Here is a 19,734-nt window from a genome sequence, read left to right on the forward strand (position 1 = left end):
AAGTGTGAACCTGCACAACACTGATGCAAATTTTGTAACTGAAACACAGTTAGACGGAAGAAGATGGCAATGGCTAATCCTGTTTAAAGTTCCTCTCATGTTTAAAACTAAAAATCAAATTAAAACTCCTCTCCTATGATTCATATTTAGTTGAACCTGGTTTTCACAAAAACTAGGTCTGAAGCTCTTACTCTTACTCCCTGATTGAGTAATGTGGCTCAGGCCTTGTGCCATGCCTACCACCTGCTTGCTCCAGGTAGACAGGTGAAAGGGTCATTCTAAGTTGATTATACACTAATGAAAACATAATTATGAATGTAATAAATCCTCCACACTGGTCCTTTAATGAACTTTTTGAGGAGGACTCAACAGAAACCGATCTAACTTCTGTAAAACACATTTTATTAAACTCAACAAGAATCATTTTCACAAACAGATAAAGGTTATCATTACTATTTCAGAAAATGCAACAATAACAGCACAAGAGTATGTACATCTGAAAACAACAAGCGTCTAAACCTTTAATTTGATTTGAACATGTGATCAGACTCTGTAAACACTTCGTACATCTATAATCTCTATTAGATTATTATTTGATAAAGAATCAATCAGCCAAAGGTCACTTTATGACAGAAGACAACAAGTCCAAGCATGCATTGCTATGAGAACCATCCAATCAGAGAGCTTCAGATTCTGTTGCTGTGCAGAAAAGAACAAAGTCTTAATCATGTATTTCTGGGTTTTTCTTATTCACTTAAAGTTTCCTTTGCGCTCCACCAAGTGGTCGTCGAGGAAGTGCAGCTGAGCAGGCTGCTGATTGGTTAGAGTCTTCTTCTCTGTGTTCCACCTCTGTCCTCTCCTGGCAAAAGGAGGTACTGTAGCTCCAGTAATAGTAGTTGTACTAACAGTAGTGACAGTAGTTCAGAGCGGTAATAGAGGCTGTAACTATTAGTAGATACTGGTCACGGTAGCAGTAGTATAAACAGAGGGAGCACTTACCGGTGTATTAATAGTAGAAGTACTTAAGTAGTAGTAGTAGCAGTAGTACTTAGTAGTACCAGTGCTTACAATAGTAGAAGCAGCAGAAGCAGAAGAAGAAGCAGTAGTACTATAAGGTTAGAACTATTAGTAGATAATGATGGCAGTTGTAGAAGTAGCACTTACTGTAGTATTAGCAATAACATTACTTACAGTATAATAGTGGCAGTAGTAGTAGAAGTACCAGTAGTAGTACTTGTACATTGTCAGATTTTGATTTATATAAAAACTCAGGGTATGTATAAAGTATTATACACAAAATACTACTGTACTGTAGCAATAGTAGTAGTAGTAGTAGCAGTAGTAGCAGCAGCAGTAGTAGTAGTAGTGGTAGCTATGATCACAGTGGTAGTACACATAGTACTACACTACACTGGTTAGTAGGGGTATTCCCAGTCTTACTACTCCTGCAAGAGGAGTGGTAGTAGAAGCAGGACAACTACTACTATTAATACTACTGCTACTGGTAGTGCTAATAGTATTACTACATTATGGTAGTAAGTAAGCTGTTATATTTACTCAGGTGATGTAGTGAAGTATCTGTGCTTGTTACTACAGTACACTGATGTGTCAGCTGGAGTTATCATGTACTATGAAGTATAAAGATTTACATTCAGACATGTTCTGCAGTTCAATCTGACCTCCCAGTATCTAAACACTCATTTATTAACATTTCCATAGTTTTTGTGTGAAAGGAACAAATGTTCAGCATAAGTGCTTTTCCTTTGACAGTAATTTTACTGCTGGTAGTTTGTTAGTTTTGTTGTTCTCAGTGCAAGAAATTTAAAGTAGAAGTAAAAGTGTGTTTGACATTAAGGCAGAGTCACTGACTGAAACAATCTTTGTCCATCAGTAACAGCAGTAGTGAGAGTTATACAAGTATTTGCAGTAGTAGTAATAGTAGTAATAGTAGCAGCTGTGTACTCACACCAGCAATGACTGAGTGCAACACACTCTGAGGTGTCTGGACACAAAACAACACTGGGTTAACTAATGAACTATTGATCACAGATTAAGAGTTAAACTGTTGATCAGAACTTTGCTTGAATCTGAAATGGATATTTTATCTTTGCTAATATATTAATTCTATTATTTTTTTCAGTTTTATTTCTGTTGTTTTGTTTCTTTGTTTTCATTTGTGATAAAAACAACTAGGTACACTTGGCTTTCCTGGACATTTCCAATGAGTAATCAGACATCATGACTTCATGTCTCATATTCAGGTTGTGTTGGACATGAAACTCAGAACAAAAAGTCAGAAAATAGCTGCTTCTTTTATAAAAAGTCAAAGGTACAAGAAGCTCGTGGACATAAAAACTGAAAGAGAGAAGTCAAGTATGACTCCCAAGGTGCACTTAACCAACAAACATCCAACTACGGAGCTCAAACCACGCTGATGTGATATTGTTTAAACTGTAGTTACGAGCAGCCGAGTGGTAAAAACTTGGCTGCAGCTTTCTGAGTTGGTGAATTTCTGTCTCCCACTTGGTGAAAATCAGTGCAAATTATACCCAAATAAAATCCAATGTTAACACTAATACGGTCCATTCATTTTATAGGAGCTGGTTTCATATGGTACCAAACTGCTACAAGTAGATAACACAACAAAAGAACCTGACTTAGGCTTGTTGTGTGCTGACTTTGCAATCTGATTGCATTAAACACGAAATTCATTCAGTTTCTGATTCTGGGTTGTTTTGTTGGCGAATTAAACAATGATGAACAAATATAAAACAGCAGAAGGCGAAGACATCTATTCTTTGATTGGTCCGTTCTTCAACACTTAAAGTTGTCCTGTGGCCAACACGTTGACTCCGTGCCGGTGTGAGTACACGGGGCAGAGTAGCACTGTTGTCAGTAGTATTAATGTCAGTAGTGTTAGCAGCAGTATTTACAGTGGTAGTATCAGTAGTATCAGTAGCAGCTCTGATGCTGTTCACAGCCTCTTCATGCAGACTTGACAGCGGCTGATCAGACTGCCTGGAAAATCTCCGTTGTCAGTCTGAGGCTTCGGTTTACTGTGGGACGAGAGACATACACACACGTTATTACAGGAGAGAGAGACACTGCACAAATTGAAGTGAAGTAAGAGTTTCATAAAACAAGACTCAGACATAAGGTGAATGAATCTAAATGTGTCTTTGGTTCTTGGTTCAGCTGCTGGTTGATCAGTGGACACTGCCCCCAGTGGGTGTCTTAGAGGACTGCAGTTGGTTTATGTCTTGCTCCACATTAAGGTCAGTCACAGAACCTGAGGCTCACATTTTCTTTTGTTTTTTGTATTACTTTACTCCCTGAAGAAAAACACATCTTTTCATCTCTTTGGCTATACTTGTATTGACAAATAAACCTGAACTTGAACATGATTCTGGAAAAACCAAGGATAAAACAGGAACAAAACCATAGAAACTTCAACTACATTACAACCACAGATCTTCTCTCACTAAAATACTGACCCAGTGTCTGCAGAGCTGAGTCATGGCTCTAACTCAAATGAAACAAATACGAACAAAAGTGGTTGTATCTGAAGATTTGCTGTTACAGGTGTAATGTACCTGAAGACAGTGATAAAGATGTTTTGTGCCTGAGAGTGTAGATGGCACTGTTGTGTTCCTGAAGGTGTTACTTAGCTGAACACAGTTTTATAGGTTTTGCATAACTGAACATTATGATTAGGGTGCAGTGTGTAAATAATAAAGGCTTAAAGGTGTGTGTGTTCATACCTGAGCATGCTGATGACATAGTTATGTACCTGAACATGTTCCACACTTAAACATGTAAATAAAATATTGCATACCTGTTAAAGGTGTATTGTACCTGAACGTGTCATTAAAGGTGTATTGTACCTGAACATGTCATTAAAGGTGTACTGTACCTGAACATGTCATTGGGGTTGAGAGCAGCCAGCCAGTAGCTGTAGGAGTCGGTGTAGTAGTTGCAGGTTCCTCTGCCGTGACACTCAATGAAGGGAATCTTCCTGAAGTGTTCTAGACAGGATCCAGGTGAGGCCAGAGGCTGACCTGACCCCTCTGCCCCCACTCCTGTTTCCTAGACACCAACAGCAACAACAGCAAGGGTCAAAGGATAAAGCAGAAACTCACACTACACTACCACAAACTCACAACAGATCTTGTATTTCAACATGATCAATTGAATTGGAAAAGGATGGCGACCACTGTGTTAACCAAGTGATGAAACCAACCTCGTTGTGGGTTTAACGGACTACAAACACACATGTGATCAGGGTTAACACAGACGATGTCTCTTTAAAGGGTTTTTCTAAAAGTTAAAAAGAGCTCTTTTGGTGTTGAAGCTTTAGTCTCTGGCAAAAGTTTTGATTCACTGGACAAAGTCTTCTGGCAACACTGAACTCACACTGTACATATCAGTTTAAAGGATGAGGGGGGGTTTAGAAATGACCCCCTGACTCAACCCGACCCAACAAGATAAGCTCACCATCACAAAGGAGTATCCAAACCAGAGACGATCCCACCGAGAAGGACAGTCAGGAATGGAACTGGTCTGACTGTGGATGGCGATCACATTGGCTCTGGCCTCACATACAGTACACCTGCAACACAGGAAACACATACAGTACACCTGCAACACAGGAAACACATACAGTACACCTGCAACACAGGAAACACACATACAGTACACCTGCAACACAGGAAACACACATACAGTACACCTGCAACACAGGAAACATGCATACAGTACAGTGTGTGTTTGTGTGTGTGTTAGGTACCGGCTGATGTAACTCTCCAGTGACTGCCCGGAGATGAATGGGACGCTGCCTGGCAACGTTTCATTAGTGGATAGCCAATAGGAGTAGTCGTTGCGGGAGGCGTAGCGGCAGGTGCTGTCAGTGTTGCAGAACAGGAAGGGCATGGTGGTAAAGAGAGGGAGACAGCTGCCTAATGTGCCTATGGACAGAGAGAGAGGACAGACAGATGTTTGTGGTTATAGTTAAATGACACAACATGAACGTTGCATTTCTATGATAAACTAAATATAAATAAAAGTAGGTCTGAGCATGGTGAAGAGTGTGTTTATTAGTCCATCAGAGATCTATTTATTCCTGCTCTCCTTTGTAATGACCTGTCTGTATCTGTCTGTCTCTCAGTGTTGGTCTCATGGTGGAGGAAGTATCAGTAACGTCAGTAACCTGTTATGTGACAGGCCCTGTATTTGCCAGCTAATTTTCCTGGAAACTTTGTTTATAATTTCCTAAAAAGTTGCTGTAAAATTTAGCTGTAAAACACATGAAAGGCCGCAATTTGGTTGTAATTATAAGGGGAATGGAGAAAGTGTTCATAGTTTCTTAGAAAGACTGATAAAATTTTTTAATGTGAATTCGCTCTCTCCTCCCCCATCCCCTTTCTCCTCTCAAACCCAACTGAACGAGGCAGTTGGGTTTGATCAGTTGGGATCGAGCCTGGTTTTGTTAGATGGTTTTTCCACCCCCCTGTCCCCAAGTGCTGCTCTTTCTGGGAATTGATGGGTTTCTCTCCATAATAAGGTATTTACCTTACCCTGTAAAGTCTGTGAGATAATGTATATTATGATTTGGTGCTACACAAATAAAATTGAAATTGAAATTCTTCACGACATTGAGCTTTTGTACATTATAGATAATAAATGTTAATTTAAATGACATTTACACTGTGTGTTGGTCGAACTGCATGTTGACCTGTAGTTTTCAGTTGTTTTCAGCAGCGGAAATGGAAGTTTTGTTTTTCAAACTGAAGATGATTAACAAATAAAACTCACTCTGTGCTGTAAAGCTTCACCCACTCAGAAGTTACACTTACAAACATATTTCTATCTCATTTCCACAGACTGGACCTGGTAAGTGACTCATTGTAGAACAGTTTCTATCTGATAATCAATTATTGATAGTCTTCTAGGAAACTGTTTTACTGTGTTTCTAAAAAACTGGAATATAATATGATAAAAAATAGCAACACTTTCTCCATTTCTCTTATAATTAGCACCAAATTGCATGTCCCTTTTTTGGATCCCAGTCATTTACAGCTGAAAACGTTTGGGAGAAGTTTGGGAAATATTGAGGAAAATTTGCAGGGAATTAGCTGGAAATTATGGGACGCATAATAAAAAGCATAACCAGATATTCAGGCTGTATACATAACACTCCATTGCAAGTAAAAGTACTGCATTCAGTACACAGGTATTACCTTGAAAATATAGGTAAATATCAGAAGTTCTCACTATGCAGAATATTACATCAGTTTATGTATATATACAATATATATACAGTATATGTAACTGGATTATTATTGATGCATTGTCTAAGTAGTAAAGTTGAACCATGTGGAGTCCTACAAGGTTCTATTATTGGACCACTGCTCTTTTTCAATTTCATCAATAATTTTCCAAACGCCTCTGGCACAATACCATCAATACTTTTATCTTTTACTTTTTTTGGTCACAGTCTGTAATTCTGTCTCTAGGGGTCTCTCAATCAAAACAATGCCAAAGACAACACTGGGTAATGTCATTAAATAGTGTGGCATCATGGGAGTTGATGTCTTCACTACCATTACCGTAAGCTCCTCTTGGTTTGGATACCTTCAGTGCCAGTGGTTCAGGAAATCAAACAGACCTGGTGATTCTAACTGTTAAAAACACTGAATAAGGCAGTTTCACATTTAAAGTCAGAGTTTGACCGATGCTGTACGGAGGACAGACACTCGAGGAAGATAAAAGTTAATGTTGAGCTTCTGTCACACAAACGCAACACTGACATACAGTATGATCATAGAGGGCATGATGTCATTGATAGGTGACCAATGAAATGTTACCATGATTAAAATCAGAGGTGTCTCTGGTTTGAGAATTGATTGAATCATTACAGATACAGAACATAGGTCTTGTTGTTTTTAGACATTTTTAATGTTGAAAAGTTACAGATTATAACTTTATGTCTGGATAAATACATAGTATGGTTTAAAATAAAAAAAGCTGAATAACTTTATATCAAATTTTATGCCCAAAGGTCATGTTGATTATTCTCAAATTCAATTATATATTGATTTGCAGGTTTTTGATTGTTAATGAAAAAGACAATGAGATCTCTTATAATTATTAGAAATGTTCACACCTCACGAATCAGCCATGCCTTCCTGCACTGTCTGATAGTCCATCTTTAACATGATGATGATCAGCTTTCTCTTCCTCTTAATACTGAATCATCCACTCAATCCCTATCTTTGTCATGTCTTGTCCAAATTTAGGTTGCTTTCTGTTTTTGTCATATTTGTTTTTCACATCCTGTTTTATTTTGGTGTGTGTCTAACCTCTCCTCTCATTCCAGCTTTCCGCTTCCTACTATCGTGTTTCCTGCTCCTGTGATTGTTGACCCCACCCCAACCCTGATTTGTTTGCCTTGTTTGACTGACCTCCTGTGTACTGACCCGGTTACCATTGAAGACCCTGCCTCTGATTGCTGCTCTAAGTCATGCATTTTTGTGCGCTCTTCTAGTGGTTGTGATAATCTTGTTATTTAAACACTAGAAAGTGTGTTTCTATATATGTTGGGTCTTTGTGTACATATCATATTTTTTGTAGTACCTGCATTTTTTTTTTTACTGTACAAACAAATACATAAATAAATGAAGAAGCTGGTTGGGATGGACCAGTTGTTGACTGTTGGGCAGTTTAATGTTTGTTTGTCCACTCTGTGTTATGGGTTTTATTTGTTCTTTTTATTGCTTTTATTTTATTTATTCTGTTTTTATCCCGTTTAATTTAATTTTCTACATTTTATTTACTTGGGGTATTAAATTGTTTTAATTTATGTAAAGGACTTTTTAATTTTATTTTGAATGAAGATAGAATTGAAAATTGAAGATACAAATAAGTTTTTATCATGTTTTATATGAATTATCATAATGAGTAAATAAGTCAGTAACTCCAAAGTAAAGAGTTCTATATGACCCTTTGAGTACTAGTGGAGTAGAAGTGTAAAAGTTATGCTTCATGTTACCCAGGTCTTGTCCATGAGCTCGGTTGTTTCCGTTGATGAACAGCAGGGAGTATCCACTGTACACTTCACTGGATCCTGCAGGGCATTTTGGGACCAGGAGGTTCTGACTGTGTCTGGTGAACAGGAAGCCGTCCTTCTCTGGTGCATCCACGCAGGGACCCGGTGGACCTGCAACTCCTTTAGCACCAGCTTGACCACGTGGACCTGTCAGACCTGTCAACACAGTGTCAGTGTGGACCAAATGGACCAACGTTTCAACACTGCTGTGTCTCCGTCAGAGTCATGTCAGTTTTGATACTTGGACTACAACTAGTTAGAGGAGTCAATTTTCTGCACAAATAAACTGAGAAACTGAAAGCTCTTTACACCAGTGAACTTCCACATCAAAATTGAAGAAACACTTCTTCACGTCTTCAAAACTCAATATGGACTTGAGACTCTCAGATTTCCTGTCTATTTACCCGTTCACTCAGTGAGACTCCAAGTGCAGGGGAGTCTATTCAGACAAGACTTGTGAGTTATCACAGAACTAATGACTTTGCTGTAAAATCTAATTTTATTTACATTGCCCAAAATCACAAATCACACATTTGCCTCAATGGGCTTAACAACACCCAGGTATTTAGGACCAGTAGGGAACCATCAGGACCTTCTATCAGCATTTTAAATGTTATATTTAATCTCTTTCATTTCTTAATTTCTCTCTTCTATTTCTAAGTTTAGCCTCATTTTCAATCAAGTTTGCTTCAGAAATGAAAGGTTACTGTCCTAAAACCATGAAAACAGATTTATCCAATCAGATTTGTCTTTTTTTGTTGTTTCTACGCAGAAAAATGGTTAGCTGGTGCACTCATTGGTTAGGACTTCAGAACCAGGACAGAAGCCTGAAGCCCCCACAGAGGCATGTGTTTGTTTAGAATGTGACTTAACCAATCACAATTTGATTTATAATATAATATTTATAATCACTGCTTTCATGAAGGCTTGAGGTCATAGCTGTCTCATGGGGGACATCATCACAGCTCCTGGTTCAAGTTAAAGATTCTGGTCTGGTTTAATACAGTTCACAACCTGTTTATTTACATTAAACCTGAACCACCATCTGTCACTGACCTGAACCAAAGAGCTGCTGTTGTCTGAACCACAGTTGGGACTCTGAACCTGGTCTCTGGTGTCACAGTTGTGTGGTTCTTTTTAGAAGCTGACAGAGCATCGGATTTCGTACCTTGTGGTCCAGGGAATCCTCGGTCTCCCTGATCCCCCTTCAATCCAGGACGACCTCCTGGTCCTTTTTTACCAGCCTGCCCTCCTCTGCCCTTAAAACCTGAAGCCACAAAACAAAGCAATGCCTCTAAAAATCCATTTACATGGTTCATGTCTAAAACTGTTCACACCTGAAGCATGAGACTAAAACATTACTCCAGACTCACCTGGAGGTCCAGGTCTCCCACGGAGCCCTGGGGTTCCCCTTTGTCCTGGGGATCCCTGATCTCCAGGAAAGCCTTTGTCTCCTGGAATCAGCCTCACCTCCCTGGATACATCCTTCCCCTTCAGTCCTGCAGGGGGCAGTATAGGGTAGAACCATCACCAGTGGCAGTACACTGTTAATTACTCTATAGTACTGTGACAGTGCAGAACTCAGGTGTCTGGCTGCAGACATCTCTGTTACCTCTCCTCCCAGGTGGTCCTGGAGGTCCATGTGAGCCGGGGTAACCTTGAGATCCCTCATCTCCCTTCAAACCTGAAACACACACAGAGTAAATTCTGTGGTACAATAAAGTATCAAAACCAGGAAGCTTCTCTTCACCTTCACCTAGACTCACACCCTGAGACCAGCTTCTGTCCTCCTGTAGAGGCTGCTGGTCTCTGCTGGTCTCTGCTGGTCTCTGAAGACCATGGACACTGACTGACGAAGGTACATGTGGCTTTCAGAGACAAATGTTTGTGTACTGTTTACCTGACTGGAGTTCTTACCAACAGGTCCTGTGACACCAGTTTCTCCTGTCATGCCTTTGTATCCAGTTAGGCCCCGGGGTCCGTCATCACCCTGTCAGCAACAACAACTGTATTAAATACACACAAGAGTAATGATCTAATATCCAACGGAAACTTGATTCAGCTCGGCACTAACTAACACTGTTACTGTGTGACCAGACAGTCACAGTCTGGGATCTTGGACCTAAGACAAACTGGACTTTGAGTTGAATTTCGCAGTGTAACTAAGGGATGTACTGACCGGCTTGCCTTGTGGACCAGGCTCACCAGAGCAGCCCGGTGGTCCTGCGGTACCTGTTGCTCCTTTAGAGCCCTTCTCTCCTTTATTACCAGGACCTGGAGGACCAGGAGGACCCTTACTGCCCGGGGGACCTAAAGAGACAGAGAGAGAGACATAAATGTTAATTTAACATCTGTGTTGTTCTTTGAACCTTGGGGTCACATTTGATATCTGTCTGTGTATGCAGATGATATTGATTTTCCTGGGTCTGTTCTATCCTGACTAACCTGCAGGTCTGAAGGACACCTTAGAGTCTACAGCCATGTTAGCAGCTCTGTGAGGCTTTAAACTACTGACGTCAAAGTTAAGCTGAGGCTGATGGGAAATAGTTTTGCAGGTATTTGTTCATGAACCAGGTTCTGAGATACCTCAAGCAGTGCACTGAGACACAAGATCAGTGATGTAAACTGGGGTCATCAAGTCTTTGACTCAGCATGGGCTGATCAAACCCTGGCACTACCAAACAGACCCCTCCTTCTGATCCAGAAATCTGTGTGCTCCTGTGATATGGTCCTGACTCTCCCATGATGCCGAGCAGCATGAACGCCATGCAGTAAAGATTCATGTTCATTTTTGGAGGACAAGTTTTCTCAGAAGAGTCCACGTCACTGCATGGATGCATTGAGACCTCCCTCACACAGTGGAGCCTGTTCCACCAAATCAAACTGTAGAACCATTTGCTATAAATGTTCACCTCCCTGATGTAGGATATGAACTGATGTAAACTTTCACACTCTCATCAACGACCCTGTGTTGAGATGGTTCTCAGTCAGTTCAACAGCAACGAGCTCAATGTGCCTCTTTACCTTTTGGTCCATGTCCTCCAGGGAGTCCATTTGCTCCTTTGGCTCCTTCAGTGCAGATTCCCTCGCGGCCATGACAACCAGGAGGACCAGGGGGTCCAGGTGGTCCAGAACAACCTGGGTTTCCGCCAGGACCAGTGGGACCAGGAGGGCCACAGGGACCAGGAGGACCCTTCTCTCCAGCACACCCTGAGAAGACGAGAGGATGGGGATGGTTCATTTCTTATTCTTCAGTTCTGATTGAAACTAAACTCAGTACTGAGGACTCACCTGGTGGACCTTTCTCCCCCTCTGGGCCCCGGGGTCCAATTCCTGGAGCTGGGGAAAGAAAACAAGTCAGCTGGATCTGAAACCTAAACTATTCACAACAACACTGAAGGCTTTCATCCAATCAGAATGAGGGTGATGGCTGGTCACTGTCTCATCCAGTCTGGTCTCTTACCTCCCATGGCTCCTTTCTCTCCAGGGGGTCCAGGTATCCCATCTTGTCCCTGATTTCCTCTGGGACCAGCTGGACCAGGATCTCCAGGTGCCCCCTTGTTACCTAAAAAAGGCATTAGTTACCCACTGAGAGGACAGATATCAGCCTGTTCTTATCACCTCATGTTTACATTAAAGTTCCACCAAATGATGACATTAATAACTGTAACACTGGTTCATGTACCTGGGAGACCGGTGGGTCCTAGAGGGCCATTTTGTCCTGGAGGACCATCACTACCCTTTTCACCAGGAGATCCAGGAGTACCTGAGACAAACAGAGAGGAGGGGTTTTCATTCATACTGGAGGACATAATCTGTATTAAATCACAAATTTAACTCAAACTTTGACTAAATTTGCAGAAAATAAAGAAAATTTGACTGTATTCTGACACCCACTACTGCTTCTTACTGACTGTCCAGTCGCTGCCATTAAACCCCTGAAGAGGAAGATAAACTCATTAAAAGATCCAGTCAAAGCTCCAATGATGAAAACACCTGATGTTTCCCTCTCTTCATGCTTCATGTGCGTCAGCATTTATTTATGAAGTCTGTTTTACTCTGTTACCCACATAGCTACTGTTACACCACACACAACAGGTTTAGCCTTTTCTTCACTTCCTGTCGATTCTACTCAGGTCTATGATTCACAAACTGAAAATATGAATAAAAGCAGGTGGATGAAAATACATCATGATGTCTGTCTGTCTGATTCTCTCTCTATCCATCTGTCTGTCTGTCTGTCTGTCTCTCTCTCTCTCTTTAATGGTAAAATCTATTGTCACAGCACCCTGTGGTTGATCTGCTTCACATGGAAAAAAGACCACAAGGTCTGCTTCTTACAGACTGTTTTTTTTGCCTAAATATCCTCTTTGCTTGTTTTTAAACAATAGAAACATAACACACTATTCTGATTCAAAACAGACATGTAAAAATAAACTTTGGATAAACTCTGGATGTAACACCTATAACACAGGACTGACTACAGACTGTTTAAGACACAGATATATGAAGTGTAAACAGTAAAGTATCACACCTCTGCATCCTGGAGGCCCAGAGTATCCTTTGGGGCCACAGGGGCCACAGTCTCCTGGAGGACCAAAGTTCCCAAGGTCTCCTGGTTTCCCCTTTGTACCTGAAGGTCCTGGACATCCTGGATTCCCCTGAGAAGACAGAGCAGGGGAGGACGCTCAATGTTGATTCAAAGCAGACTCATCTTTCAGGACCATTTAAATACAAAAGATATCCAGGTCAGAAATATATAATTATCAATAATGTGTACAATGTGTATGCTGGGCTTAAGTAGAGAAAGGGAAACATGGAAGTGTAAAAAAGAAACATGAAACAAAACATGTGTTTTATTAAAGAGAACCGTGGCTGTGTGGAAGAGATAACAGATGGAAAACCAACTGAATAGATGCATTCTACGTCCAGAGAGAACTGATAAAGGCTGAGGGGCTGTAGCATTATAAAGCAGACAGTCATCGGCAAACAAGTGGAGCAGGTAAGTGGTAAAAATACCTTTAAATTAAATTATTATACAAAATCCCATAAATATAAACACTGGAACCAATCAAATGCAGCTAATTAGCTCAGCTCAACCTGTTCACTTCATGATGCTTTGTTTTGTTTGTCTTTTAATTGGACATCTTGGTTGAGATTTGGCCTTGTGGTTGGTTGGATGGTCACAGTCTCTCCTTCCTGAGTTACAGTGTTGGATAATGGTCAGAAGAGTTTTTACAGAACATTATAATGTCACAGTAAAGTTGACCTTTGACCTTTTGGATATAAAATGTCATCACTTAATTTTATCCTTAAAGACATTTGAGTTAAATTGTGTCATAATTAGTGTATGAATTTTTATGTTAACATGTTTTGTAGGTCACAGTGAAGATTTGATGTGTCAATGTCAAAATCTAATCAGTTGATCCTTGAGTCCAAATGAACGTTGGTGCCAAATTTGAAGTGATTCACTTGAGGAGTTCCAGAGATATTCCGGCCCTGGCTGTCGCCGGCACAGTGGTATGAAAATAAAATTCTGTTGGTAGATAGTGGCGTGTATGTGTGTGATACCTTCTCTCCTGTACATCCTGTAGATCCTGGTCCAGGTGGACTCGGTTCTCCTTTAACACCTTTAAGTCCTCCTGATCCTGGTTTTCCATCTGAACCAGGTATCCCACAAGGGCCTGCACAACCTTTCTCACCTTTAACACCTGGACAGAAAACAATGAGAGATGGTGTCAAAATTGCAGTCAAAATGAAGGTTTGTCTTAAAATCCAGTTCACACTGATGTTGTAGAAGTACACCGTCTGTCTCAGAAAGCTTTAGTCAGTCCCTCCAGGATTTCGCTGTCTTTTTTTGCAATTGTTGATGGCTTTTACAGCAGTTTTTCTTTAAAGTTGCGATGGGAGCTCTAGTGAGCAAGATTTCTCAGGGCTCCTGCAAAATTGACAATACTTTTCCGTGAAAACAGTTATAGTTCAGGGAGGACAATATAAGGACACAAACAGTAGTAGTGGCGATTTGTATGGCAAAAAAGCACCAAAAATATAAATATGGCAGCAACGCTAGCGCTTCACAGATATTGTTGGATTGTGCCAAAGCATATATTAGGGGCTGCATTATTTCATTCACGCCTGCTAGGAAAAGAGAGAGGGATGTCAGACAGCAGGAATAAGAAGATAAAATAAAAGAATTGGAACATAAACAATCTGCATCAATTAGTGTCATCAATGATTTAAACACAATTCGTAGACAACATAATAGTCTGTTATCAGATAAGGTTGAAGGAAGCTTGAGATTCACTAGCCAAAAATACTAAGAATATTGAAACAGGACGAGTATACTATTAGCATTTAGACTGGAAAAACAACAATCTTCTAATATAGTTCAGAGAATAAAATCACAAGAAACCGTCACAAAATCGGATAAAATAGCAAGTCCTTTGCAGAGTTTTACAAATCATTATATAAGAATATGGACACCTGCTCTGATGACGCAGAACCTAAAGTTCCTAAACCACATAAGACTAACTGAATTGACAGATTCAACAGCTAAGGAGTTAGATAAGCCAAGTGAGGAATGGGGGATCAAGCAGGTGATCTCATCACTTAAGAACAACAGTCCAGGACCAGACGGATATGTCAATGAATTTTATAAAACCTTTGAAGACCCTGCTGTCTGATGATGGCACCTCTCTGGTGACGGAAGGCTCCTCCTCATTGGGGGTGATGGGTGGAAGAGCCGGGAGGACTCTCCGGCGAAGGTTCCTAGGGAGAGCTGATGTCCTACTGGGCTGGTCAGGGTGACAATGGTGGAAATCAGCGATGATGTGAGGATCAAGGATGTGACGAGCCGGTATCCAAGACCTTTTTGCGGGACCATAACCCTCCCAGTCAACCAGATACTGGACCCCACGGCCACGGCGACGAGAGCCCACCAAGCGTTGGACGTAGAAGGCTGGACCACCATCGATGAACCGAAGGGGAGGCGGAGGCAGAATAGTGGGCACCAACGGATTCTCTCTGACCGGCTTCACTCCGGACACATGGAAGGTGGGATGGACGCGCATGGTGCGCGGGAGCCTCAGTCTCACCGCCGTCTAACTGATAACCCTCAGGATGGGGAATGGGCCGATGAACCTGGGAGCCAGCTTCTTGGATTCCACCCGGAGGGGTAGGTCCCGGTTGGAGAGCCACACCTTCTGGCCAACCTGGTAGGCCGGAGCAGGAGAGCATCACCGGTTGGCCGAGGCAGTGTAGCAACTTACGGAACGCTTGAGGGCAGTGCGTGCCTGGACCCAGGTTCGGCGACAGCGGTGGACGAAGGCTTGGACCGATGGACAGGTAACCTCCTTCTCCAAGGCTGGGAAGAGCGGTGGCTGGTAGCCGTAGGCACCTTGGAAGGGCGAGAGGCCCATGGCAGAGCTGGTGAGGGAGTTATGGGCATACTCCACCCACAGGAGCTGCTGTGACCAGGAGGACGGATTCCGGGAGACCATGCAGCGAAGGGCCGTCTCCATCTCCTGGTTCTTCCGCTTAGTCTGCCTGTTAGACTGGGGATGGAATCCGGAGGAGAGACTGGCAGTGGCTCCCATCCGACTGCAAAACTCCCTCCAAAAAACCGAGGAGAACTGGGGCCCCCGGTTGGACACCACATCGACAGGGAGACCATGCAGGCGGAAGACGTGGAGCAGGACCAGCTGGGCAGTTTCCTTGGCCGATGGCAGTTTGGCCAGGGGCACAAAGTGGGCCATCTTGCTGAACCTGTCCCCCACCGTGAGGATAACCGTGTTGCCATCTGACGGGGACAAACCAGTGACGAAGTCCAGAGAGATGTGAGACCATGGGTGATGAGGCACTGGCAGGGGCTGCAGAAGACCAGATGGAGCCTGATGCGAGGGCTTGTGCTGATTGCAGACAGGGCAAGCATTCACAAATTCCTGTGTGTCCTACTCCAGGGTGGCCCACCAGAACCGTTGGTGGAGGACGTCCCGTGTTCTCCGGATCCCAGGATGACAGGTGAGCTTGGAGGCATGGACCCACTGAAGCACCTCAGACCTCAGGGCTGGAGAAACAAACAGGGGGTTCGGGGGGCAAGCGCTGGGTCCAGGCTGACCTTCAGTGGCGGACCTCATCCTCTCCTCAATTTCCCAGGTAAGGGTGGCGACAACGCAGGGAGTAGGGAGGATCGGGTTGGGCCCCGAGGCAGAGTCTGTTTCTCCCTGGAACTGGTGTGACATGGCGTCAGGCTTGACGTTGTGGGACCCAGGATGATAGGAGAGGGAGAAGTTGAAGCGGGTGAAGAAAAGGGACCACCGGGCCTGACGGGAGTTAAGTCTCTTGGCCGTACGGATGTACTCAAGGTTCTTATGGTCAGTCCATACCAGAGAAGGTTGCTTGGTCCCCTCAAGCCAGTGCAACCACTCCTCTAATGCCAGCTTGACAGCCAGGAGCTCCTGGTTGCTGATGTCATAATTTCTCTTGGCAGGGGACAGATGCCGAGAGAAAAAGGCGCAGGGGTGAATTTTCTGGTCCGAGGTTGCATGCTGGGATAGGACAGCCCCCAGTCCCACGTCGGAGGCGTCCACCTCCACAACAAACTGTCGCTCGGGATCTGGTACTTGAAGGATGGGGGCCAATGTGAACCAGGCCTTGAGGGTGAGGAAAGCCTCCTCGGCAGAAGGGTTCCACCTGAAGGGCATCATGGAGGAGGTAAGGGCAGTGAGGGGGGCGGCGATGCTGCTGTATTGTCGGATGAAGCGGCTGTAAAAATTGGCAAATCCCAGGAAACGTTGCAGTTGCTTACGGGAGTCAGAGACTGACCAGGAGGTGACTGCTGGTACCTTCGCCGGATTCATCCGTATGCTGTCTTCAGCCACAATGTACCCCAGGAAGGAAACGGTGGAGGCATTAAACTCACACTTCTTGGCCTTAACAAAGAGTGAGTTTTCGAGGAGCCGTTGCAGGACTGTCTGTACATGGCGGATGTGCTATTCGTGGGACTTTGAGAAGATGAGGATGTCATCTAGGTAGACGAAAACGTAGCGGTTCAACACGTCCCTCAGCACGTCGTTCGCCAAGGCTTGGAACACGGCCGGGGCGTTGGTTAAACCAAAGGGCATGACACGATACTTGTAATGACCAGTGGGTGTGTTGAAGGCCGTCTTCCATTCATTGCCCTCTCAGATCTGGACCAGATGATAGGCGTTGCGGAGATCGAGCTTGGTGAATATGGTGGCCTCCTGGAGAAGTTCAAAGGCAGAAGAGATGAGTGGAAGCGGGTAGCGGTTCTTAACAGTGATGTCATTCAACCCCCGATAGTCTATACAGGGTCTCAGAGTCTTGTCCTTCTTCTCCACAAAGAAGAATCCTGCCCCCACAGGGGAAGAAGAGGGACGGATGATGCTGACCGCCAGGGATTCATTAATGTATGTCTCCATGGCCTTTCTTTCAGGGGCTGACAGGGAGTACAAACGTCCCTTGGGAGGGGACATGCCGGGCTGGAGGTCAATGGCACAGTCGTAGGGCCAGTGAGGAGGCAGAAACGTGGCTTTGGCCTTGTTGAAGACCTCTTGGAAGTCTTGATACTCCGAGGGAACCCCAGTCACGTCTGGAACGGTGCTGGGTGGTGGCGAGAACAGAGGTGAGGCTGCTTGTTTCAGGCAAAACAGATGACAAGATGAGCTCCACCCCCGTATGGCCCCAGTAGTCCAGTCTATGTGGGGATTGTGCCGATGAAGCCATGGGTAACCCAGAATCAGGGGAATGTGTGGAGAGTTGAGGATATGGAACTGAACTGTCTCATGGTGGTTTCCGGAGATGAGAACGTGAACCTGCGTGGTCTGGTGGGTGATGGTTCCCAGGAGGTGTCTGTCAAGGGCGCTGGCAGGAACTGGGTGAGGCAGAGGAACACGGCCGAGCCCCAACTGCCGAACCAGCCCCTCATCAATGATACTGGCATCAGCTCCAGAGTCGATGAAGGTGGAGATGGTCTGGGGCCCGTCAGGGAGGAGAAGCTTGACGTGGAATAGGGGTCGAAGGTTGAGGGAATGTTGCGTGGAAGCCGGGCTCACCAGAAATCCCCTCCTTACTGGTGAGCCCTGTCTTTTACTGGGCAGCGGGGGACAAAATGGGGACTGGCCACAGTACATGCACAGGTTACCATGCCGACGACGCTCCCGCTCCTCTGAAGTGAGACTGGTGCGGCCCAGTTGCATGGGCTCAGGACCTCCGGAAAGCGACCCTGCCGAGGCGCTAGAGCTGATGGAGGTGAAGGAGACCCGAGGAGTAGCAGACGGGGAATGAGTCGGACCACTCAGCCTCTTTTCTCGTTTCCGTGCCTGGATCTGAAGGTCCAATCTCGTCGCCAGCGCGATCAACCCATCCAGCGTAGACGGGAGGTTGTGCGGCACCAGTTCATCTTTAATATATTCAGCTAATCCGTAAAGAAAAGCGTCGCACAGCGCTGCAGAATTCCAATCACTCTGGCGAGCCTTGGTGCGGAAGTCTATGGAAAAGTCAGCCACTGTCTGGTCACCCTGACGCATGCTTATCAGACCCCATGCTGCATCTGAACCAAAAGCCCCCATGCCGAAAACCTTGCAGAGCTCCCCGGAGAAGAGCTGAAAGGAGGCGCAGGCTGTAGTCTGTCTCTCCCACTCAGCGGTTCCCCAGAGACGAGCCCTTCCCGTCAGGTGGTTGATAGCGAAGGCTACCTTAGCCTCCTCAGAATCAAACGTGTGGGGTTGCAGAGAGAACAAAAGGGAACAGTTCGTCAGGAATGGACCACAAGTCTCAGGGTCCCCCGCATATCTTTCTGGGGTTCCCACCTGGGGCTCCGGGACGTCACTGGGCAGTGAGGGTGCAGGAGTCGGTGGAGCTGGGGAAGGATCCGGAACAGGAGCCCGGTTCAAGGCGGTCGTTAGCTGCTGCATCTGGGCGGCTAAAGCTGTTAGTGCCTGCTCATGGACTCCTGCTGAATGTCTTGCTTCAGCTTGTGAGGTGACAATCATGGCTTAATGCTGCTGGAGGGCGCTCTCAATCCTCTCGAAGCGATTCGGTGCTGAGGAGGTGTGTGCTGGGTCCATGACTGGCCAGATTGTACTGAAACGGGGTTTGATAGGACCCACATGCAGCACAACCAAACAGATGGATAGTTGGAAATGACCTTTATTGAAATACTAGCAGAGAGAACACACACAGGTGGGTATGAGGAGTCGATGATGAGGCTGGAGAGCCGGGGGTCCGGTGAGTGGAGTGAGGTGACTGCGCTCACACACACAGGGGAAAGTTCATGGACCCGAAGGCTCGGGCTGGCGGTGCCGAGCATTAGGGAGCAGGCTGGAGATGTCGTCGAGGGAACTGGAAAACGCCAAACAGCCACAGGGACGAGCAGACGGGAACCAGGAATCGCACAGGCAGAACTCGTGGTCGGGGACAGAAGGCTAAGGTATTTACCGGGGCAGAGACGAGGCAGGATGGTCAGGGGCAAGCAGAGTCGAAAACAAGAAGTCAGTCTGGAGATAATCGCTGGAAAGTCAAGCATAAAGCTGAGAACAATCTGGCAAGGAGCGAGTGAACCGGGGATTTATATATATTGGTCTGATTGGGGATCGACTGCAGCTGGGGGC

The 19,734-nt window shown here is 44.5% G+C and overlaps 1 protein-coding gene across 2 annotated transcripts in view; it reads right to left on the reverse strand.

Annotated features, from left to right (window-relative positions):
• Positions 1–404: 404 nt before the first annotated feature.
• LOC111216864 (collagen alpha-5(IV) chain-like) overlaps positions 405–19,734 on the reverse strand; it is a 55,761-nt gene continuing 36,431 nt past the window's right edge. For both annotated transcript variants that reach the window (XM_022738499.1, XM_022738498.1), the window contains 16 exons: positions 13,676–13,815; positions 12,639–12,765; positions 11,790–11,870; positions 11,568–11,669; positions 11,396–11,443; positions 11,129–11,314; positions 10,284–10,414; positions 10,022–10,094; positions 9,717–9,788; positions 9,478–9,603; positions 9,273–9,371; positions 8,048–8,260; positions 4,787–4,964; positions 4,495–4,609; positions 3,914–4,086; positions 405–3,056 (listed from right to left, as the gene is read on the reverse strand). In XM_022738499.1, coding sequence (XP_022594220.1) covers positions 2,975–3,056; positions 3,914–4,086; positions 4,495–4,609; positions 4,787–4,964; positions 8,048–8,260; positions 9,273–9,371; positions 9,478–9,603; positions 9,717–9,788; positions 10,022–10,094; positions 10,284–10,414; positions 11,129–11,314; positions 11,396–11,443; positions 11,568–11,669; positions 11,790–11,870; positions 12,639–12,765; positions 13,676–13,815 — 1,946 coding nt within the window. In that variant the 3' untranslated portion in view covers positions 405–2,974. The remainder of the gene's footprint in view (positions 3,057–3,913; positions 4,087–4,494; positions 4,610–4,786; positions 4,965–8,047; positions 8,261–9,272; positions 9,372–9,477; positions 9,604–9,716; positions 9,789–10,021; positions 10,095–10,283; positions 10,415–11,128; positions 11,315–11,395; positions 11,444–11,567; positions 11,670–11,789; positions 11,871–12,638; positions 12,766–13,675; positions 13,816–19,734) is intronic.

This window comes from Seriola dumerili, unplaced genomic scaffold (genome assembly GCF_002260705.1).
Source record: "Seriola dumerili isolate Sdu_G_001 unplaced genomic scaffold, Sdu_1.0 BDQW01000036.1, whole genome shotgun sequence".
Classification (NCBI taxonomy): domain Eukaryota; kingdom Metazoa; phylum Chordata; class Actinopteri; order Carangiformes; family Carangidae; genus Seriola; species Seriola dumerili.